The sequence below is a fragment of the Plecotus auritus genome (genome assembly GCF_963455305.1).
Source record: "Plecotus auritus genome assembly, chromosome: 7".
NCBI lineage: Eukaryota > Metazoa > Chordata > Mammalia > Chiroptera > Vespertilionidae > Plecotus > Plecotus auritus.
In genome coordinates this window covers 108,259,887-108,285,078 of record NC_137774.1, presented here as the reverse complement: position 1 = coordinate 108,285,078, position 25,192 = coordinate 108,259,887, and the positions used below count along the sequence as shown (strand labels likewise).

Below are 25,192 nucleotides of genomic sequence, written 5' to 3'. Positions count from 1 at the left end.
AGATGATGCAATTAGTTAGTATCACAGCCTAACTCCTAAATTTAGTATCAACAAAACAATACTCGAGTATAGGAGCCTAAGGAAAACAATTTTTTTGTTGCAATTATTAAAAAAATAATTTAAAAAATTGATTTGAGAGAGAGTGAGAGACACACACACACACATAGAAACACTGACTTGTTGCTCCACTCACCCTACGCTCATTAGAAGACTCCTATATGTGCTCTGACCAGGGATCGACCCTGCAACCTTGACATAACAGGACGATGCTCTAACCAACTAAGCTATTTGGCCAAGGCTGTTGCAGTTATTTTTAAAGATTCCTTCTCTTTAATGGCCAGGGGTAAAATGATCTAATCAGAAAAGGGAAAAAAAGTCAATGAAAGTATAATTCTTATCATGTTTTCCAGACCTCAAGCTGAAGTACTGTGGACTCAGCAGCATTTGATAAAAATATTACTTCATTAGCAGAGTCCATATCTATTTAATCTGGGGTGTGCATTCACGCCTTGTCACTTGATTGGAGTGATTTGTGAACAAGACCCAGATGGACATCTGCCTGTCTTGGCAACTGTCAGTCACCTATGTCCTTTTGAACCACATTCTGTTTTGTTTTTTTTTACAATTAAAAGTGTACTGCCCTGAAGTGACCATCATTCTTTTAAAGAACAAAGATTTTTAAATATAAGGAGAAAATGTAATCCTTTCTGTTCTCTTACATGATTTATAGCAGGAAATAAGTGAAGTCCTGATTCTTTAATTCTACCTCTTCTAATTTTTTAATACAGCACAGAGAAGGCTCAGACCCATCTTTGGATCCTTTGGTCAATAACTGAACAAACGAGATTTTGAAAGGCTGGCCATCCTTGCCATCAACAAATACCAGTTTCAACAAGATCTGATATAGGATCGATATTCAAGAACTTCTAAATATGTATGTCAACCACACAGGAAGACAGGGAGAGAGAAATCTATCTTATTTTTCTGGATTGTTATTTCAGTATATTTTACTTGTTAGGCCAGAAATTAATCAAAACAATGTGTTTTGCTGGGAGATAAAGAGGCTTTGTTTACACTGTTCGAGATGGAGAAATGTGAAGCTAGACAGACAGACACAGTGCACAGATCAATGTGTGGGTTGAAAGATCAGAAGGAAGGCCAGGTTCATGGTACAGGCCTGAGATCTCAGAGATCGAATTATGTTAGAGATGGAGACTTTGGATAGTATCTCATTCCCCAAATGAGGAACGTTTTGCAGACAAGGAAGCAGAATGGTTAAGTGCCAATGTGAGGTGATACAGATAGGATGGGTCAGTGCTCTCTAGCCTACGGTCATTCAGGGTGAAAGAGGTGAGGGACAGAGCCCAGGGTAACAGCCAAGGTTGAGGATGGGTCTCAGGAACAGAAGAGAAGATCCAGGACCTACAGGGTCCTAGAGCTTCCAGAAAGAACACACCAGAAAGGAAGGAAGATTTAAGGTCAAATGCTGCCGAAAAGGACCAGTAACAAGCAAAAGTCATGGGATTTTTCAGTTAAGGAATCACTGGTGATTTTTTTTTTTTTAAGTGTCTTAGCTCAGGTTGCTGTAACAAAATACCATAGGCGGGCTAGCTTAAACAACAGGAATTAATTTTCTTAGATTTCTAGAGACTAGAAGTCCAAGCCAAAGGGCCAGCATGGCCAGTTTCTGGTCAGGGCTCTCTTCCTGGCTTGCAGATGGCTGTCTTCTCATTGTGTCTACACATGGCAGGGAGGGGTGGAGTTGAGGGAAGGGAGGGACGAAGTGAGGGTGAGTTTGTGTTCTCTAGTGTCTCTTCTTCTTATAAAGTTGCTCAATATCCCATCAAATAGGCCCCATCCTCATGACCTCGTCTAAACTGAATTATCTCCCAAAGGCCCCATCTCTAAATACCATCACATGAAGGGTTAGGACTGTAATATATGAATTTTGGTGGGGACACAATTCAGTCCATAGCTAAACAGTTAGGATCAGAAGCCAGACAGCAGAGGGCTGGTGAGCATGTGGGAAATGCAGCAGAAAACATGGCTGCTCATGAGAGTTGGTAGTGAAAGGTCGATGCTTTTATGAGTAGCTTTTGGAAAAAGAAAATAATCTTAGGAAACAAAATATCTCATGTTTAATTTGCTTAGACACCTCCTTCCCCAGATCCAAAGTGAGCTACTGATGTATTTTTCCATTTCCCCCTTCCCATTACTAGTATATAATCTCCCCAAGTCAGATGAGCATTTATAAAAGCTACTCATGAGATACAGTTAAGTGAAAAAGCACATATTACAAAACAGTGTGTGCTATATGACCCAATTTGTTTAAAAAATCCACAAGTTAAATTTTTTTTAGAAGGCCATATATACAAAATGTCATTGTTTATTCCTGGAGATGGGATGTAGGAAGCATTAGGCAAGGTTCAGCTAGGAACACAAACTACATTGGATGTTTCAAGTAGAAAGGATTTAATGTAGGCAGTTTTGTGCTAGCAAAACCATGGAAGGACTGGAGAAGAGAAGGGTGGATGAAGGCCCCAGGAGCTGTCAGGTTTACCATCATAGCTGGGGTCCTCTCTAAGGTCTGGAAACTGCTGCTGCCTTCACACCTGCCCAGAGCTCCAGGGTCTGACCAGTCAATGCAGGACCTCATGTCACCAAAGCCTGTATATCAGCTGCCACCATCATGGCCTGAGGGACAATGGCTTCCACCTCCCTTTTTGTCTTCCATCCCATGCAAGTGCACCTCATTGGCAGAGCTGAAACTGTATTCAGAACCCAGTAATTAAGAGAGTCTGGGAAGTAGTCCCCAGGGTCCAATCTCTTTGATTCCGGGGAGTGTAGAGAAAGGAGGTGGGAATTGTACCAGGTGCCAGACAATGTTCATGATAGTCTACTCTCTTTGTTTACAAGACAACCAGATACACTCCCTTACACTTAAAATTTTCAAATTGCAATATCAATGGACACCAAACTTCTGTAACCATCCCTCATTCAAAACGGGAGACCCCAAGTCCCATCGGGTATTACATCCATTGTTAAGTGATCATTCCTCTTCCAGTTCAATGTCAAATCCACCTAGATATCATGTAACCTAACTATTAAACTGTAAGTTTCACTAAGTTATTTGTAACTGGTCATGAGGCTAAGTTTGTATTTATAACTTCCTTCTTCCAAGTTGTTCTAATATACTAGCTTTTACCACTGGGCAATTTCTAGGAGGTAACCTAGAGAAGCCCTTGGGTTCCAAACATAGTCCTCCCTGCCCCATGATACAGCAACAATCCAATTTCCTTTTGATAGTTCAGACCAATCACCCCCGCCAGTACAGTAACTCTCTTCATTGCCAAGGACCTGGTGGCAGTCCATGGAATCATTGTTATAGTCTTTGATGGAGGCAGTTTCCTTGGGAACTAAGACTTCTACAACCTTTAAAAGTGGGTTTCTGAGTATATAAATGAGTGGAGCCATTCCACCTTTTGCAACCCCCACCCCCACACCAAAAAAAAGCAGCACCAATACTGTTGCTCATTGGGAGCATTTACTATATCTCTAGGGCCGTGGTCGGCAAACTGTGGCTCGCGAGCCACATGAAGCTCTTTGGCCCCTTGAGTGTGGCTCTTCCACAAAATACCACGGCCTGGGCGAGTCTATTTTGAAGAAGTGGAGTTAGAAGAAGTTTAAGTTTAAAAAATTTGGCTCTCAAAAGAAATTTCAATTGTTGTACTGTTGATATTTGGCTCTGTTGACTAATGAGTTTGCCAACCACTGCTCTAGGGCATTGAAAAATGTTTATCTCCCAAATGGTGCAGTATGGTAGACTAGGTCTATCATGGTAAGAATTCAGGTCATAATGTACTCATCACCTGACGTTCCGCTATGGACTGAATTGTGCCCTCCCCCACCCCCTGCCATTCATATGTTGCAGCCTAACCTTCAATGTAATGGTATTTGGAGATGGGATTTTTGGAAGATAATTAGGTTTGATGAGGTCCTGAGGGTGGAGGCCTCAGAATGGGATTAGTGACCTTATAGAAGAGATACCAGAGAGCTTGCTTCAGCCCTCTCCCTGCCAGGTGAGGACACTGAGAAGGCCACCTTTTCCAATGAGGAAGAGAGCCCTCACTGGGAACTGAATTGGCTGGCACCTTAATCTTGTCTTTCCCAAGCTCCAGAACGGTGAGAAATAAATTCCACAGTTGGGTAGGCCATCCAATCTGTAGTATTTTGTTACAGCAGCCTGAGCTGACTAATAATAGACCTTTGTAAATCCCCACTCTGACTGCTTAAGTGTGGATATATCATAGTTTACATAAACTATTCCCTTATTAATAATTTTCAGCTTTTCCAATAAATTCGTAAGTCAGACCCAGGCTGAAGTGAAGGCAATTCTGTAAGGTACCAGCACTGTATGTGACTATAATGATAATCAAATCTCTAGACCCTGGCTATGCTAGGGAAGTTAGCGTTCGTCCAAGGGTCTGGCTGCTACTGTACTGAACCTATCATAGAATCTCAGGACCCGAGGGCAAACCAGTTTCCTGGTGTGCTGGGGGCCAGGGCGATGCCTTAGCCGCTGGAGTTCAGAGGACAAGAAGAGCCTTGTCTTACTGGCCCACATGTCCGCATGTCTTCCAGCCCTTCAGGGAGGCCCCGCAAGGAGGGGTCAGCTCATTTACATAATGAAAACTGGCAGAATTTAATGTGACATCTGCACAGATGCAATTTTCCTTTAAATAAGAGGCACTCATAAATGTTTATGGTCTAGAAGCTCACTATATTTTTACATGGAACAGTTTGGCCACTATATTCAATTTAAAATCTGAAATTGCGTTTTCCAGGTGATGTGTGATGCATTTTTTTCACAACTCACTGGGCCCATTTGCCTTCATCTTCAAGTGTTGAAAGTGCAACATGTTTTAATGAGAATTACACATCTGCCAATTTACTCTGTCAGCCTCCTTTAAATCTGCTATAATCGTTTCTCTGGGCTGAAAATTCCTCTCTGCTCAGGCATTGCTAACCTGCAATCACTCTGAAGGCCAGGATACAATTTAAAAGTCTGGAGTTCTAAATTAGAATATGAAATTTATTGTGTGGCTCCAGTTCAGTGTCAAGTTTTCCACGATTTTGCCCAGGAAACACAGGCCCATCAGGGCCCTCATCAAGTAGCCCTGTCATTACTCCGACTCCCAAGAGTTGGAACAAAATGCATCCCAAGTTTCTTCTAACACAGGACTTTGAGAGGGAGAGTTTAAAGTAGCTGCCTCTAAAACTCTTGTAAATGTGGCTTGTGCAAACATTCAGCAAACAAAGCTCTCTTTCTCCATAAAGATACGGGCCAACCATTTGCTTTCTTCAGGGCTGTTTCCTGCGCACAGGCAGGAAGATAACAGTTCTCATCCTTGGCTCAGTACATCACTTAAAGCAAACCTCTCTCTTGAACAGCAGGGCAGACAACACGGGCTTGTGTGCAGGAGACTCAGGGGCCAACTGATAGATAAGCAAGGAAGAAACAGTCCCTTCATATTAAGCCCCCACTTTTTCACTAGTGATGGATCAAATCCTGTCCCCACCTTAGGAGTCTATAAAAGGGTAAGCCAATGTTGGTAAATCAACTGAGGTAAGCCAAAATATTAGATTATCTAGAAGCCTACATTATAAGCCTCCTTCTGAAATCTCTCAAAATTCCCACGGAGGCCCACAGTTTACAGATGGAGAGCAGACTTGGTGAATAAAAGGTGTGCTAGGGATACTGGTCTCTCAGGAAGAGGGGTTCCATTTAGAACTTGTTATAAGCATCTCACTCAACTTCTGATTCCACACCCTTATCAATAAACAGAGGATTCCGACTGCTACCCTTAAGCAGAACAGAATAATAAGGGGAAAGTGCGTGGCTAACAAAGCAAAGAGAAACTACTGTATCAACTGTAAAAGTCTTAATGACAAATAAGACATCGTTGTAATTCACAGGGGTGACTTCAACTCCAAGACCCAGGCTACAGCCCAGAGGGGCAGAGAGAAATCACGACCAGAGGCTGCTACCTGATGGTGGTGCCCTGCAAACGGTCTATCTTCTTGTTGAGCTCTGCAATGATACTGTGGAGCTCCGTGATGCGCTCCTCGTATCGAAGCGTCGTCCGCTCCTGGACATCTTCATGCTCTCTCATGAGGTGGGACTGCTCACACTGGAATCAAGAGAACAAGAAAGAAATGGCAATGAATTGACATACCTATAGGCTAGTGGTTCTAAGTTTTATAGCCTCAATTCATCACAACTTCAACAATGAGCATGCCCAAGATAAAACATACGCCTGCTCACTGACCAGCAATCCCCAGAGACACATCGAAGTGCAATTTTACAATGTAAACATCTGAGTTCTGGCCTCTCTGCCACCCATTCTCTCTTTGGGGAAAGATCCCCTTGCCACTGCACATAACCTTTGTGGGACTAACCAAGCCTCCTCTTTTCCCTAGCCAAGAAGTGGGGAAGGGGCCCAAGCTGGGTCCTTTGGATGCCTTCTTTGGGAATTTGAATCTTAAGTGAATGGACCTAGGGTGCATGAAGTCGATTTTGCTGAGGGCTCTGAAGAGACTGTCCCTTAGTTCCTGGTCCATATATCCCCAGAGCTTCCTTCCCAAGCTCCTTTATGGCTGTTTAATTTCCCGTTTACCCATTCCTTCCTTTTTTGCTGTAGTCTGTTGGGTTCTGTTTCAGGAAGAACAGAAGAATCCTGAGTGGTATGACACCATTTCTTATTTGGCTGGTTCTCTGCAGGCCAGACTGGAAACTCCTGGAAGGCAGGGGCTAGATGTTTTTGTGAAACAGCCTTGGCACCTGGCATACGGCCTGGGTCACCGTGGATGATCGGGAAGTGTCATGGAATGAATGAACCACCATGTGTCACGCTGTCATGAAGGATACTTTGCAGAAACAACGACAAAAGAGGCTGAGGAGCGTCCCCTGCTCAGCATTTGATAAACTAAGAGGCAGCAGATGCTGTAAAAAACGTTTTTGTTGCCAGAGTTTAAATTCTAAGGAATCTGTTCACCTCTTTCATTTCTCTCCCTATTCAGAACCCCACACCAGTCCCTGTGCATTTAATCTCATTTCCATAATAATAAAACACTCATCAATGATGGAACAAGGAGTCTAGCTTATGTTCCTGTCTACTATGTTCAGCCCTGATTAATTTCCTGTCCAGTAGAAGAATTTTTATTTCATTTTTAGCAAGGTTTTCCCAAAGCCAAGAGCCATGTGTACTTGCCCCCTTTGCACTTGCGGGGCTGGTGGCAGACAGGCAAGGGTAAGACTTCTCACCCACTACCTTCAATGTCCTCTCTCTTCCCTAAATCTGCTGGGCTCTCCATGGTGTGACGCAGAAGCTACTGGGCAGGGGTGAAAAGCCTTCAAAGACAAGTAGGACATTGCACTAAGCCCATCCCAATACTGAAACACAAGTGCTCAGCACAGGAGTCTGATATATGCATTGGTATAAATTGTGGCAAGGACCACACCTCTAAAGAGGACCCTGAACAATGGCTTGATCAGTACTAATGTGGAAAAATCCCGAGGGCTTCTCAGAGCTCCAGAAACAAGATCAGATGCAACAAGGTTGATGAACGCTCTCTCACAGGTTTTTGTGAGACAGTTACTCTCCAAGAAATTGTGATATGACTTTTGTGCTTAGAGACAACCTGAAACATCCAGTAACCTCCATTCAAAGTCAAACACATGGGAACTAAGTGGAAGCACCGAGTGAAGCCATGTCAACCTGGAAGCTTTCCTAAGCAGGATGAATCTGCACCAGGCCACACATACTCTTCCTACAAAGTTATGCCTTTTTCATCCACGACCCACCACACTTTAAAAGGAACACCAGAAGTGCACAAAATGACATGTGTCAAAGACAGCATCTGTCAATACCTGAAAGAGCGTATTTCTCTGGAATATATAAACAGCGGAATACTGTTCCTCTCCATCCAAGCAGAATATCTATGGGCTTTTGCTATTGGTCTTCACTCCTATCTTTAAAGTGTGTGTGTGTGTGTGTGTGTGTGTGTGTGTGTGTGTGTAGTATGTACATGTGCATATGCAGCTCACCCTCATATGAAGGTCACTGATTCCAAATCCTAAAATAATTACAGGATAAGCCTGGTCTAGCCTGGATCTCGTCTACACCATGGCTTTCCCCCCAATGCCACCTCACTGGTTCTTCTTTGGTTTCTATATTCAGTTCTCAAGGGCTACAAACTACTGTGAACTGCTTCCCCTTACAAACTCTGCGAGCTCCCACTCTCCCTTAATTCCCCCTTATTCTTCCTTCTTTACAGGCTTTATAGGTCAACAGGCCATTAAGGCAGACAGGAAATTACAAAACCCACTTAAAAATGAAGAGGTGCAAGTGTTTATATAAGAAAAAAGCATATGACCAATTGGTAACCACCAAGACAACTCTGGGCATCCCTGTTGACTGTTAGGAGCTACCCAAAAGGTAAGATCCCATGGGGCTGCCCAGGTTGCAGAGAGATCAGATGGGTGATGACCAGGCAACAAGAACATATAGCTGGCATTGTGCCATCATCACCCCTGGCTCTAACTGCAAAGCCGGCCAGGAGGGTGCGATTATGAACAAGAGACAACAGGAAGCCTGATGATTCAGTTGGATGGAAAAGTGCCTATAGCTAAAAGGATAAAAAAGACTTATAATGTATACTTGGAACTAAGGGGTTCATTTGGGAGTAACAATAAGGCTATATTGGGGGACATTTCTTAGCTGATGGCAACGACATCTCCTTTACTTTCTATATTTTACCAAAATTATGCGTTTAAAGTGGTAGAAAGCCTCTGTAAGTCTATGCTTCCTCTAAAACTAATAGGTATGTTTTGATTTCCCATGATATCTAAGATACTGTGCTAGGTGCCCTGGTTGGGGCGGGGGCGAGGGGGATGAGTCACTATGATACTTACTTTGAAGGGAACTGTGGTCACAGCTTTCAGGTGGTCACACCTTCTCTACTGGACAATAAAACCATGGACGGAAGTGAGGGTGGGAGTAGAAGAGATGGTGGAATGGTACCTGAGGATTCCTTTCCCCATGAAAAGAGAATACTGGGAAATCGTTATCAAAACTCCTAGCCTCTATGTGGATGAATGATTGAGAAGACTTTATTTAAGGTTTCACCTGTATAAATCAACATCCCCGAGAGGTACCTCGTTAAAAACCTCCCCATTCTGTGCACACTCACTGTACGCAGCCAAAGGTACTTGAAATGCTGATCTCAACGTTAGTGAGAATCCCCTGGGCTTTCCAAACCGGGGAGCAGGGGAAGTAGAGGCCCTCCCACAGGGCAGCGGTGTAGGAAGAAACAAGTCATCACCTGCAGGAGCCAAAGAACCCAACAAAACACCCTTGTCAAGCCTCCCCTTAAACTGCACAAGAGCCAACCCCAGGAATGTGGCACTTCAGTGCAGAAGAAGATGAGTGGGCGGTACCTGGGACAGACAAAGCCGCTCTGTGCACGCTGGGTGCTTTCCTGCCCTGGCAACCTCCCACATGGGCAGGATGGGCCTAGTAAAGTGAGACCTGATTCTGTCATCACACTCTAGTCCTGTTACTAATCGGGGCCTCTCACCACCCCGAGTTTCCAAGACCTGTGAGAATATTTTAACCTGGGATTGCGGGTATTCAGTTGGACAAGGACAGAGGCTAGGTCAGTGGTCGGCAAACTCATTAGTCAACAGAGCCAAATATCAACAGTACAATGATTGAAATTTCTTTTGAAAACCGAAAACCGATTTCTGCGCATGGGCCACGAAGTTATAATCGCACTGTATGTGTGCGACTGCACGTGGTATTTTGTGGAAGAGCCACACTCAGGGGGCCAAAGAGCTGCATGTGGATCATGAGCCGCAGTTTGCCAACCACTGGGCTAGGTCTGGCTCGATCCCACACCTCCATATAAGGTCACCTATGGCAGGTATCCCAGTAAATCCTCATTCGAGAAGATAATACAATGATGACAACTATAGAGAAAAAAGGGGTATTACTTCTATGATTACCACTTAACATTTGCATGGTTTTTAAGTTGAAATTTAAGTATGTTATAGACATTTTTAAAAAACGATAATAAGACATCCATTCCTGGCATGGAACAGAATAACAGATCTCAGTGGGGGGTGGGGGAGACAGGGAGAGATTAACCAAAGAACATATATGCATAACCCATGGACACAGACAACAGCATGGGGAAGGCCTGGGGTTGGGCAAGGGCTGGGTAGAGGGGGGCAAAAAGGGAGAAAGTGAGAGACATCTGTAGTATTGTCAATAAATAAAATAAAAATAAAACATCCATTCTTTCATAATCTATTAACACAATCCTTTTTCACATGGTGTTCATTTCCATCCAGTATTTTCTTATGTGGGGTGTGGGGTGCACATTGTGTAAGTATCAGCACCCCTGTAGTAGCCAACAGGGCCTTCACCAAGACTGGTTCACCTCCACCCATGCACATAGTCAGATTATACTTCCCTTGAAGCTTGATATGGCCATGTGACTTGTTTTAACCAATGAGGTGTTAGTGAGTACACATCATTTTTTATTCAAAGCCTTTAAGAGCTGGTGTGGGATTTGCCCCATTCCCTTCCCCAGGCCATGGCTGCCTGGCAATGTTCCAGATGGTAGAGGCTCATCACCTTGGGAGGCTGGGCCAGGGCAATACAGCACAGTCTCCCTCCAGACCCAATGAGCTCCCAGCAAGAAGAAACACACCTTTAGTATTTTAAACCACTAAAAATTTGGGGTTGTTTGTTAGTACTGCATATTCTGATGATGCAACCATCTTATAGAAGAAAAGAGACCGTCAAGTGGCCAATTTATTTATCACTAGTGGCCCAGTGCATGAATTCATGCACATTGAAAGGAAATTAATTAGAAGAAATATTTTAATATCGCTACTCACCATTTTTCTATAATAGAATTGTCAACCAAATTCATGTTTGACAATGACAGATGGAAACACGTGTGCGACTGGTGCCAGCAAGAGCTTTATATGTATTGCCCATGCACAAGTCAACTTAGCCTTTTATATATATGAATAAACTTCCTTAATTAGAACTGCTTTCTGATTTAGCTAAACTTTTTCCAGCCCAGTGAAGCACCCCAACTTCTCTTTCAGGTAATTGTCAGCAACACAGCAGTAAATATCAACACAAGGCAGATTATTATTGTAGATCACACAGGGAAAACAAAGGGTAAAATATTTAACTGCAGCAGTATTTGACTATATTCTGCACAGTGAGAAAACCTGAAGTCGTTTTCAAGATCCATCACTTCTTCTTTTTAGTCAGGTCAAGTTTCTAAACTTTCTAAATCTCAGTTTTCTGGCTAATGAAAAGAAAATAGGATTCCACTGAGTCTCCTATCTACCTACTCCAGGACTTCTGTGAGGATTAAATGAGATGAGGCACGGGAAAACACTTCACAGACATTTGGTTACAGTGTGAAATGTTCCCACCTGGCTAAAGTGTTCCTGGGCTGAAGAAACTGCAAGGAGGCTAGTCGTTGCTATGGAGAGGAAGCCAGTGTTGCTACGTGACATCATTACCTGGATGGAGGGAAGGACACTCAGCATATTACATACATATATATATATATATATATATATATATATATATATATATATATATATATATATATATATATTTTCCAGGTAACAAGCAGAAACCCTGTGAAAACCCTCTCCTTCCTGTTTATGGCATCAAGCAGTTGCAGCTTCAAGCTTTGTAGCCACAATCTTTTCCTCTCTACTCCCTCCCAGCTCCCTAACCTGCCTCCTCTTTACAATCTGCCTAAAGAACTCAAGTGACAGTAGAGTGATCTCACTTTGTTTCCTGCTCTGAACCACTGCACGTGAACCTCGGGAAATCCTATCTAATAAAGAGGGAATATGCTAATTGACCATCACTCCATCACAAAGATGGCTGCACCCAGAGCTGAGGCCAAGTTCCCATAAAGAGCCTTAATGAGCCATCAGCAGGGACCTGAGGCTACGCCCTCCCCCGCCCCCGTGGGGCTTGACAGGGGACCTCAGGCCATGCTCCCCACCCAGTGGGGCTTGACGGGGGACCTGAAGGTACACCCCCAGTGCTGGGTCGGGGGAACTCAGGCCATGCCCCCTGCCCAGTGGGGCTTGACGGGGGACCTGAGGCTGTGCCCCCCCCCCGCCTGGTGGGGCTTAACAGGGACCTCACGCCATGCCCCCAACCAAGTGGGGCTTGACAGGGGATCTCAGGCCATGTCCCCCACCTGGCGGGGCTTGACGGGGGACCTCAAGGCACGACCCCCATCCTGGCACCGGGCCTGGGGACCTGAGGCTACGTCCCCTGCCTGGTGGGGCTTGACAAGGGTGGGACTGGCCAGGTCTGTATCTAGCCCAATGGAGGCGGGGCCAGCCAGGTCTGGGTCTCATGTGATTTTGAGGTGCATGTAGATGGGCGGGGACTTGACTCTGGGTCCCGTGGTGCGCCCCAGACTCTGACAGGAGGAAGGTTTTCATATACATTTTACTGATTTTCTTTCATCTCTGACACTTCTATTATAGAGAAAGGGCAAATAGCAATATTAAATTATTTCCTCTAATTAATCCCCTTTTAATGTGCACGAATTTCGTGCACCGGGTCACTAGTAGTGGATATTATGCTTACAACCAGCAGTTCTCTCCTCAACTCCCTGGTAGCACCCAAATAGCAAAGTAGACAAGGGAGGAGGTAATAAAATGGGGAACTCCAAGTCCCTCCAGTTTCCACCAAGCCAGCCTCAGCTGCCCACCTGAGTCAATTATTCAGTGACAACTTTCCTGACAAGGAGTAATGGCGGCTTCTTCTAGCAAATTTTACAAGGGAGGGATTATTTTCTTCTAACCATACGGAAATATCCCATACAATTTCAGTTGAACAAAATTAAGAAATGATTTCAAATGACACACTACTGCTTTTTTTCGTTATTATTGGTAATGGAATCCAGGGTTCTCCCTCCTCCCAGCCATTATTTCATTGTTGACTGATCCTATAGCACAGCAAAGCCAGAGAGCCCATGGCTGCAGCGTCTGGCCTGCCATGAGTTTCTGGAGGTCAGTTTGTCAGGACTGTGGATTTCTCCTGCAACTACAGACTTTCAATTTGAAAGGCAAAGAACAAAAAGACTAAAATTGGATATGATGAAATTTTGTTTTCCTGAATGTCACCAGGAGTCAATACATATACCCTAAGCCCTTTCTCTAGGTTTCAGCTCTCCCATCATGATGATGAAGCAAATAAAAATCTATAAAAATACAGTGTTTAGCCACACAAATTGATAAAATTGCCTAAATGCAAAATGTTTTATAAAAACAAGCAACAAACAAGCAATTATACAACCACCAAGAATAAAACCCTTTAGGCTCATCACTTCTCTGGGTGCAACCAGGGAGAGAGCAGTGAGTCAGTCTTGAGATGGGCTGGCCTGAGAGCTGAGCCCTTGTTGGAATAACCCTGTGCATTGTGGTGATGCCAAGGAGCTTTATGGTTTTGTTAATGTTCTTCACTGGGTTTTATCTTATTCCACAGAGGCCACAAATCTTTAATCATCACATTAGTCTCAGCTGTCAAACCTGAGAGCATTTGAGCTCGGTTCTTGAAAAATGCAATGCCATCATTAGTTTGTTAACCCTCTCCACCATGCTGTGGAGGGGGTCAGTACCACTTCCTTTTAAAATATGCTAAGAAGTAATGCTACTTTCTCAGGGTCACATTGGATTGATCACAACTAACAGCTCACCCCCATTTTTAGTCCTTGCCCAGGTTCTCCTGAGGGAAGGTGGAAGGAACCAAGACAACTAAACAGAGGCCCAGCTCGAAATGAAACACCATCAATGAGCAAAACAGCTGGAGCAGTTAACCAAGGAAGAGCATAAACAAAGGAGTGGAATGGGGGTTGTGGGGGTGGGGTGGGGATCCTGACAAAGAGAATGCATGTAAATGTCTCATACAAAAAAAAAGAGAGAAAACACTCTCTCCATTACATTTAACAGAAACAGGTTATATATTTTTCCTAAAAGTCAAGAAATAGAAAACTCCAAAGACTTGCTTTCCAAACACAGAGAGCTTAGAAAGAGAAAGTGTTCCTTATTACTACTGACAAATTCAAAGGAGCTTGTTTGAAATATCTCCTCTGTAGTAGGTAAAAAATGCAATAAGTTAAAGGAATGGTCAGTACTAAATAAATGTCAGATATGCTGAAAGCCCCATTGAATCAGTGCTATATACAGAATGATCTTTGCCAGTTTCCCACAAGGCTGCTCCCCATGGGACTGTCGTATGTTGGCCAAAATGCATGCACATGTCTGTTTACCTGTCTTGTTTGGGAGGGTAAGGATGTTTAAACCAAATTACCCTGTGCCCCATTCCCCACTCCCTTCCAAATCCCTGCTAGATGCTAAGGGCAACCTGGGCAGCTTAAGAGACAATGCAGGATTAATGGAGCTATGGGTTCCCATGAAACCCAGATTGAAGTCATGACTCCTCGTACTTTCTAGATACATAATCTTTGGCAAGATATTAAAATTCCCTACACCTCAATTTCCTCATTTGCAAAATGAGAATCCTATCTAATAAAGAGGTAATATGCAAATTAACCATCACTCCAACACACAAGATGGCCACCCCCATGTGGACACAAGATGGCTGCCATAAGATGGCTGACAGGGGAGGGCAGTTGGGAGGGACCAGGACAGCAGGGGAAGACAGTTGGGGGCGACCAGGCCTGCAGGGGAGGACAGTTGTGAGGGACCCACGCCAGCAGGGGAGGGCAGTTAGGGGTGACCAGGTTGGCAGGGGAGGGCAGTTGGGGCTGACCAGGCCTGCAAGGGAGGGCAGTTGGGAGCGACAAGGCCTGCAGGGGAGGGCAGTTAGTGGTGACTGGGCTGGCAGGGGAGGGCAGTTAAGGGTGACTGGGCTGGCAGGGGAGGGCAATCAGGGGCAACCAGGTTGGCAGGGGAGGGCAGCTAGGAGTGACCGGGCCAGCAGGGGAGGGCAGTTGGGGGCGACCAGGCCTGCAGTGGAGGACAGTTAGAGGCGACCAGGCTGGCAGGGGAGGGCAGTTAGGGGTGACCGGGCCGGCAGGGGAGGGTAGTTAGGGGCAACCAGGCTGGCAGGGGAGGGCAGTTGGGAGTGACCAGGCCGGCAGGGGAGGGCAGTTAGGGGTGACTGGGCTGGCAGGGGAGGGCAGTTAGGGGCAACCAGGCTGGCAGGGGAGGGCAGTTAGGGGTGACTGGGCTGGCAAGGTAGGGCAGTTAGGCATTGATCAGGCTGGCAGGGGAGTGGTTAGAGGGTGATCAGTCTGGCAGGCAGAAGCGGTTAGGGGCAATCAGGCAGGTAGGCAAGTGGTTCGGAGCCAGCAGACCTGGATTGTGAGAGGGCAGTTGGATATCCCTCGAGGGTCCCAGGTAGAGAGGGTGCAGGCTGGACTGAGGGACACCCCCCCGTGTATGAATTTCATGCACCTGGCCTCTAGTGTTTAATAGTATCTATGCCAGAGGTCATTATGAGAACTCAGATAAAACATGTGGAATGTCTGGCATAAATAGAGATAAAGAAATGTGATAATTGTCACTATTGATACAAGCTAATAGGGATGTAATGAATCAAATCACCCAGAAGGCTGTGATGAATAGACTCTAAGACGCTCCTATGAGTCTGTGTCTCCTTGTATTCAACCTTTGGATGATACCCTCTCATTGAATCTGGGCAGGACCTGTGACTTGCTGCTAACTCATAAAATGTTCAAAGGTGATGGGATGTCACTCCAATAATTACATTATATTATATAAGACTCTGTCTTGTGAGCAGACTTATTCTAGAATATTTCTCTGCATTGCTTATTTTGAGGAAGCAAGCTACCGCAAATCACACAATCACAAAGAAACAAATTCTGCCAATGAAATGAATGAGTTTGGAGGCGGACTCCTCCCCAGTTGACCCTCCAGATGAGCATTCAGCTCTGCCCAACACCTTGAGTGAAACTTGCAGAGGACCCAGCAAAGCCATGCCTGGGCTCCCAAAGCATAGAAACTGTGAGATAACAAATGTGTGTTGTTTTAGGCCAGTAAGTGACAATTTATTACACAGCAGTGGAAAACTAATACAGAAGTGCTTTGTCTTCCTCATCATATTGGTTCTGCGCTCCTTTACTCAGCTCTCTTCCTTTTTCATCACTACTCTCAAAACTCTACTGACTGGTTGATCCCATGACCATGGATTAAACCTTCTTTTCTTCAGCCAGTTCCAGTGTCACCATTAATAATTACTCAACAGATGCTGAAGCTCATTTTGATTATTTCAAAAGAACACACCGAAGATTTAAATTTTACATTTTCGGTTTAATCGTAGCTCTGTAATATTTAGAAAGCTGGTAAAACTTACTAAAGCCTCAGAGCATACACAAGAACCTGTACTTCCAGAGAGAGAAACCAAGATGGTGGCATAGGTAAACACCTAAACTGCTGCCTTGCACAACAATTTCAAAACTACAACTAAAAGACAAAACAGACATCATCCAGAACCACAGAAAGGCTGGCTGAATGGAAATTCTACAACTAGAAGGAAAGAGAAAAGCTCACTGAGACTCATGGGAGCTGCAGAGGCAGAGGTATGGAGGCACATGTGCACGGAGAGGGCTGGCAACTGAGTACGCAGCTGGCTTTCTCAATTGGGAGGGAGACAAAAGCTCCTGATGGCTCTGAACTCCAGTTCCGGGCAAGACTCTGGGGACCCAGACTCATTCAGGGAGAAACTGGACTGTCTGGCAGTGGGTGAAACTCGAGGGCGGCTTTCCCTCAGAGGTGCTTGCAGCAATTACCGTGGGAGACTGAGACCCAGGGGCCTCTTAGGACAGGGCTGATGGGAAGCCAACACTGTTGGCTCTGCCCTGAGACTCTGCCCCATCCAAGCTGAGCACAGAGGCTTTTGCAAGTCTTGTCTCATAAGGGTGTCTCCAGCACAGAAGTTCTCCCAGCATAGACACAGCTGATCCTCACAGCCAATTGGCCTGGAGGTCAATTCCTCCCAGTGATACCAACAACAATCAAGGCTTAACTACAACAAGACTGTGCACACAGCCCACAAAGGGGTGCACCAAGAGTGTCCACCTCAAGTAACTGAGGAGGCTGAGCCACTGGGCACTATAGGACACCTAGCACACAAAGCCACTCTATCAACTCAGGGAAGCAGCCAAAATGTGGAGACAAAGAAACAGGTCACACATGAAAGAAATGGAGGAAAGCAAATGACTGGATATAGAATTCAAAACCACGGTTATAAGGTTTTTCAAGAATTTTCTAGAAAAGGCCGATAAATTTAGCAAGACCCTTGAGGATATGAAAAAGGACCAACTAGAAATTAAGCATACACTGACTGAAATAAAAAATAATGTACAGAGATCCAACAGCAGACTAGAGGATCGCAAGAATCAAGTCAAAGATCTGAAATACAAAGAAGCAAAAAACACCCAACTGGAAAAGTAAAAAGAAAAAAGAATCCAAAAATATGAAGATAGTGTAAGGAGTCTCTGGGACAACTTCAAGCATACCAACATCAGAATTATGGGGGTGCCAGAAGAAGAGGGAGAGCAAGATACTGAAAACCTATTTGAAGAAATAATGACTGAAAACTTCCCCCACCTGGTGAAAGAAATAGACTTACAAGTCCAGGAAGCACACAGAACCCCAAACAAGAGGACCACACCAAGACACATCATAATTAAAATGCCAAGAGCAAAAGACAAAGAGAGAATATTAAAAGCAGCAAGAGAAAAACAGTTAGTTACCTACAAGGGAGCACCCATACGACTGTCAGCTGATTTTTCAACAGAAACTATGCAGGCCAGATGGGAGTGGCAAGAAATATTCAAAGTGATGAATAGCAAGAACCTACAACCAAGATTACTCTACCCAGCAAAGCTATCATTCAGAATTGAAGGGCAGATAAAGAGCTTCACAGATAAGAAAAAGCTAAAGGAGTTCATCACCACCAAACCAGTATTATATGAAATGCTGAAAGGTATTCTTTAAGAAGAGGAAGAAGAAGAAAAAGGTAAAGATAAAAATTATGAACAACAAATACATATCTATCAACAAGTGAATCTAAAAATCAAGTGAATAAAAAATCTGATGAACAGAATAAACTGGTGAATATAATAGAATCAGGGGCATAGAAAGGGAGTGGACTGACAATTCTCGGGGGGAAAGGGTGTGGGGGGTGCGGGAAGAGACTGGACAAAAATCGTACACCTATGGATGAGGACAGTGGGGCGGGGGGTAAGGGCAGAGGGTGGTCTGGGAACCAGGTGGAGGGGAGCTATGGGGGGAAAAAAGAGGAACAATTGTAATAATCTGAATAAAGATTTATTTAAAAAAAAAAAAAAAAAGAACCTGTACTTCCAAAATCTGGTAAAGCCTCATTCTAACATAAATTGTTTAGCAAGGCACATAGCACAAAAAACATGGCACAGTCATTTCGTTGTTCTTATTTTTTCTTGTACAAATCTCACCTTTATAAAAAGTATGAAACTGGCAAGTTTGGCTTTTTTTTTTTTTTTTTTGCACGCTCTCTTTCCTGGGCCCTAGTATCTGAACTGGGAACACATCTCCAGTGAAAGAAACAGAGTAATTTTTAAGTATATTTAGTGTAACAATGCAAACAAATGAAAGTTAATTGGTAGCACTATGATGTGACTATTATCATTAGGAGTAAAACCAACCATCAAAAACTATTTCCTGAGAATGTCTTGACCATAGGTAAGGCCGAGGGAGATGAATCAGTCCTTGACACAGCCCGGGAAAAGTTGTCCATTGCCTTCTTACCATCCTCTACACAAGCTGCTCTGTCTTCTTAGGCTTATATTTTCAGAAATACCTTCCTGGTCACCTTTTAAAATCCAAGACGGTGGTACATGACAGTTTCCAATTAAAAGCATTCATAATTTATTTTCCTTTTTAAAAATAAATCTCATTGGTAAGAATTATTAACAACAGCTGACTTTGCAGGGTTGTAAAGTAGAAAACACAGTCACTTAACACCATGGTATATTTTCTTTAATAAAAAATAACCCCTTTCTCAAAAAGAAAAACCCTTATGGAATAAAAGTATTAAAGAGGTTTTAACTCACCAGAGCCCACCACTGGAGAGCTATCTCTCCAGTTGATTTTCTATCACATTTTTATTACTTTTATAATCAAAAGGAAAATATTTGAAGTAAAGTTTCTATCTAAGTGAAAACTGAAAATTTCTGTCTGTACAACATCCCATGTGAGAAAAGGACACTGGTGGTCCTGCCTGGCTCTGGTCTAAGCTAGTCATTGGCCTTGGGTAAGCAAGTTAATTCTCTGAGTAGCCTGTCAAATGTGAACATAGATGATCTTAAGTACAAAGGGTCTTTCCTCCCGACTCCAACAGCCTATGATTATGAGACACAAGGTTTCAAAACTTTCCACAGGTCATTCTAGAGTGGCAGCCTGGTTTTTCAGTCTCCAAATTCCCACATCAAAACTGACAGAGCACCTACACAGCACAATCAACCTCTTAGAAACAAGGTACCCCCTTGAGCAACAGAACTCAAGCAGGTAGAGACAAACCACCACCATCCACAAGACCTGAGGGTGTCTGTGTGGGCAAAGCAGAGGGAAGCACTAGTATGGTAGGTCTGAGAACTGGAAAAGCCCAAAATAACCAAATCAGCATACACAGGAAACTGAGAGGGCCAACTGGAGAACAGCGGACCCAGGAGGGGCTTTTGCCTGAGCCTGGAGTGAGTGAGTAAGGGACCCATAGTAAGATCTGCATGGGGCTAAAGCAGTTGATCTGAAAGGGCTAAAGCAGCTGATCTCTGCAAACTTTCAAGACTGATACCAGGCTTCCACTCCAGGAGGAAAAACTGCAGGGAGTGGGTCAAAATCGAACAGAATGGGCGTAACAGAGACAAAGGAAAGAACAGATCTAGGTAGAAGTAGGTGAGGGGAACAGAGCCAGGAAGTATCAGAAAGCAGGCTGCCACAGTGTGGACTACATGACAACAGAAGACTTAGCTCTATGAACTTAAAAAAAAAAAAAAAAAAAAAAGCCATCATAAATCCTGCCTCCTAAAAGTTCAAGGAAGCTATTTTTTTCACATAAAAATGAAACACAAAAGTACTGAGGTCAAATTCCATACAAAGGTTATAAGAAAGAAGGAAAAAAAAAAAAAAGAACAGAATAACATCCCTATAAACCATGAAAGCATGCCACAAAATAGATGAGAGGGAGAAAAAGCCCAATATAATAGCTTACTATTTCAAAATAAGTTAAGAGACTTTCAGGAAATAAAATTACATAAGACACAAAAGAACATAATTCAAAATCAGAAAAACTCAGAAGGTAATAGAACACAGAAAAAACAGAAATAAGAAAAAATGCATTTCAGAAATAAAGACTAAACTATGAGGCACACAAGTGGGAATAAACAACATATAATACCGCAAGAGAAACAGAAGGTGGAGAATAGGAAGAACAAAGTAAAAAGAGAAAAAGATATAAAGGATTTGAAATAGTGACAGATACTGAACACAGGCAAAGAAAACCTCACATACAAATAAGCATCCTTGAAGAATAAAAAATCAAAGTAAGGAACTAATATTAAACATTAAAAAAATTTTAAAAACCTTACCAGATATTAAAAACATTTATTTTAAAATATAATCAAAATAATATACAGCAAACCTGAGAATATCTAACCAGAATGATTAAGATTAAGAATTGCTCTAGTAAAATTATTGGACTTAAAGAAAAAGAAATGAAATAAAATGCTATGAACATCATTCTAGAATAAGTAAGTGTCTTGTGAGGGAAAAGAAAGTTGTATTATTATTAGACTTTGAGAGCAACACTGTCTGCCAAAAGAGAATTAAAAAAACATATTCAAGTAAAGAAAAGATGAGCCAAGGACTTTCTATTCAGCAAAAATGCCTTTCAGGTACGAAGGGCACCAACACACTGTTATTAACAAGCAAGGACTTGGAGAAGATTATTTTAATGAGTCCTCCCTGAGGAATCTAGAAACAGAGGAGTGACATCGACCTGGTCAACATGAAACATATAGTTACTTGTTGAGGACTGAAAGGGAGAAAGGACAGGCTGCAATGGCCATAGTCAGGAGTGTGGATGTAGTACAATGGTAAAAAACTGGGGAAATGAGGAGAGCATAATGACAACATTTTAAAAAATTCTTCTCAGTAATTATATTTTTTAATGGGCATGCTAATATTGTCCTGAGCCAGTTTGTATATAATATGGAATAAAACAAATAAGTAATTATGAAATATGCCAATTCAGTCATCCTCTGTAACTTTAAGAACCAGGATTCTCAGTATGAAAAGAAAGAAAAAAAGATAAAATACAGAAGAAGCTAAATAAAAGTACTCTGTAGTCTTCTCTGAGTAACTCAGCAAGGTCAATGGTTAAGGGCTGGTGTGGGGCTGCCTGATTCTCAATGTAAGAAGTAAGGGTAAGGCAGAACCAAATGAACTTTTACCTTTGGAAAATATGGAAGTTGAATAGGGCAATTCAATTTTTCCCAATTTGAATAGGATCAATTAGCATAACTCCTATGGTATTTTATCAAATTTATATATACAATATAAAAAGATAACTAAATAAATAATTTCCTGGCTGTCTGTAAAAACAATGACCAACCTAGAAGCAATAAGCACCCTTAGCTCCCAGAATGTGGTCTTGAAATACCATTTTTCTTGAGTGAAATGAGGGCTACTTGGAGAATGGTTTATTCCAAGATTGGGGCAAAAAATGTAGTAGGTGAACCTGGAACAACTATTAGGCTCATGTCAAAAGACTCCGAAACCAACTTGAAGAGGTTCTTACTATAATTTGAGTTTCTGCAAGGAAAATAATTATAATGAATTGAAACCCAAATATGTTTAAATCTATAAATTCATAACAATATTTGAAAAAATAATTAGGTACTTTCAGTAAATCATAGGTAATCAATCCGTTATCTTGAAAAATGTTAAATAAATTAAAAGAATGAAGCATTAATTCTGCTTTTTCTCTATGAACTATATCATTGTTTCAATAAATCATACATGATGGACATTGTCTCTTGAAAGCAGTTAATAACTAAGAAAGAATAACTAAAAAAGAAATGGTCAGAACTAAAATATAATGATTTATAAGTCCTCATGAATCAATGAACTTAGGCATTGAGTGTGAATAGCTGCTAACATTACTGAAAGCAAGACAACCAGACATTATATGCTGCCCAGTGAAAAAACAAGTACTCTCTAAAGTCATGCCAAGGGTCTGGACATGATCTGACTGAGCCTCTGCATCCAGCTGCTAATTTGCAAGAAATACAGGGGACTGAAGCATGTGTGGAACTGCACTATGAGTGTGCAATCATCAGCATCCAGATTGGGGGAACTATAGGTCAGGTGGTTGGGTTTTAACAGATTAATTATAAGGCAAACAAAGAATAGAGGAAAAACCTGAAGATGAAGAGATTCAATGGAAACAGTTTTTAAATGGACAAGACTAAACTCTACTGTCTATAGACTTTAGTGGAAAACTGTAAAGAAGCAGAAAGTCCTATCTAATAAAGAGGGAATATGCTAATTAACTATCACTCCATCACAAAGATGGCTACACCCACAGCTGAGGCCAAGTTCCCATAAGGAGCCTTAATGAGCAATCAGCAGGGACCTGAGACTATGTCCTCCCCCACCCCTGTGGGGCTTGACAGGGGACCTCAGGCTGTGTCCCCCACCCGGCAGGGCCTGACAGGGGACCTCAAGGTGCGCTTCCCGTCCTGGTGCTGGGCTAGGGGACCTCAGACTGCACCCCCTGCCTGGCAGGGCTTGACAGGGGACCTCAGGCCGCGCCTCCCACCTTGGCACCAGGCTGGGGGACCTCAGGCCACGCCCCCCACCTGGTGGGGCTTGATGGGGGACCTCAAGGTGTGCTTCCCGTCCTGGTGCTGGGCTAGGGGACCTCAGGCTGCTCCCCCACCCCAGCACCAGGCCGGGGGACCTCAGGCCGTGCCCCCCACCAGGTGGGGCTTGACAGGGGACTTCAGGCCATGCTCCCCACCCCGACACCAGGCCGGTGGACCTCAGGCCACACCCCCCGCCCCAGCACTGGGCCAGGGGACCTGAGGCTGCACCCTCCTGCCTGGTGGGGCTTGACAGGGGACCTCAGGCCGTGCTCCCCACCCAGCGGGGCTTGACGGGAGACCTGAGGCTGCACCCCCCCTGCCGGTAGGGCTTGACAGGGGACCTGAGGCTGTGCCACCCTCCTGGTGCCGGGCCAGGGGACCTGAGGCTGCGCACCCCCACCTGGTGGGGCTTGACAGGGGACCTCAGGCCATGCCCCCCATCCAGCGGGGCTTGACAGGGATCTCAGGCCGTGTCCCACACCTGGCAGGGCTTGATGGAGGACCTCAAGGCACACCCCCCCGCCCTGGTCTGGGCTGGGGGACCTCAGGCCATGGCCCCCATCCTGGCGCCGGGCCAGGGGACCTGAGGCTATGTCCCCCACCCAGCGGGGCTTGACAAGGGTGGGAATGGCCGGGTCTGGATCTAGCGTAGCCTAATGGGGGGGTGGGCGGCCAGGTCTGGATCTCACAAGATTTTGAGGCAAATGTGTGTGGGCAGGTACTTGACTCTGGGTCCCGTGGTGTGCCCCAGACTCTGACAGGAGGAAGGTTTTCATATACATTTTACTAATTTTCTTTCATCTCTGACACTTCTATTATAGAGAAAGGGCAAATAGCAATATTAAATTATTTCCTCTAATTAATCCCCTTTTAATGTGCATGAATTTCATGCACCGGGCCACTAGTCTATAATAATAAAAGGGTAATATGCTAATTAGACCAGACGTCTTCCAGATATCATTCCGGACGTCCTTCCTGACGAAGCCGGGGCCGAGGGAAGCCAGCCCGGGTCCCGGGTGCCTGCGGCTGGCCGGAGGGAAGCCAGCCCAGTTCCCGGGTGCCTGCGGGCGGCCGGAGGAGGGAAACCTGGGTCCCAGGTGCTGGAGGGAAGCTGGTGCTGGCAGCTGGGGGAAGGAAGGCCTACTCTTGCATGAATTTTCGTGCATCAGGCCTCTAGTATGATTATAAAAAGTCATGGTAGGAGTCACCTTGGTGGGAGGGAAAGTGGAATTGGATGACTGGCAAGTACTATTTCTTGGCCTGGACAGTGGTTATGAGGATGTTTGCTCATCCTATATAATAAAAGGCTAATATGCAAATCGACCGAATGGCGGAACGACCGGTCACTATATGTGCACTGACTACCAGGGGGCAAACGCTCAATGCAGGAGCTGCCCCCAGGTGGTCAGTGCACTCCCACAGGGGGAGTGCCACTCAGCCAGAAGCCAGGCTCACAGCTGGTGAGCGCAGTGGTGGTGGCGGGAGCCTCTCCCGCCTCCACAGCAGCACTAAGCCAGCAGCCTGATATTCCTTGAGGGCTCCCAGACTGTGGGAGGGCGCAGGCTGGGCTGAGGGACCTCCCTGAGTGCATGAATTTTGTGCACTGGGCCTCTAGTTAAGCTATAATTTGTTTTGTGGGAATGTCTATATCTACATTTTATTTCATGATAAAAAAAGTTAAAAGTCTTTCCAGTCCCTTACCTGTGCCTTGGCCAATTTCTTTTCCAGAAGGTCCCGTTCCCACTCTGTTTGCTGCAGACGTTTATTAAGCTCCACTATGTCTCCCTTGAGTGATGCCAGGGCTGCCAAGTGGAGCTGCGGCGACAGAAAGAAAGAAGCACAAGGTTAGACCCTTCAGCAGAAACTCATTTCCTTCCTTTCATTCCCTGTAATTAGTGTGATCATATATTAGTAAAAAATGTTTCATCTCAAACGGGATGCTTTGGGTGCTATTAATCTCAGGGGACAACAGACATAAATCAAATGTCTTATAGGAAGCTGGGTTGTATGACCACCCTAAATGTAACAGGAGAAAACTGTTGTATGTGGGCAATGAGACCTAATTTTGGAAGGTCAAATCAGGATGGAGACCAAAGCTTCTCATTCTAGGGGCTTTCCCTAAGTTCCTCAGCAAGGATGATATTAAGAGCTGGTGTGGGGCTGCCTGATTTTC

At 44.2% G+C, this 25,192-nt stretch overlaps 1 protein-coding gene across 1 annotated transcript in view; it reads right to left on the bottom strand.

Moving 5' to 3' along the window:
• Positions 1 to 25,192, bottom strand: part of MCC (MCC regulator of WNT signaling pathway) — a gene marked incomplete at its 5' end in the record, with an annotated part of 397,198 nt that overhangs the window by 81,065 nt on the left and 290,941 nt on the right. Inside the window, 2 exons of the mRNA XM_080682125.1 lie at positions 6,049 to 6,191; positions 24,721 to 24,834. Coding sequence (XP_080538251.1) covers positions 6,049 to 6,191; positions 24,721 to 24,834 — 257 coding nt within the window. The remainder of the gene's footprint in view (positions 1 to 6,048; positions 6,192 to 24,720; positions 24,835 to 25,192) is intronic.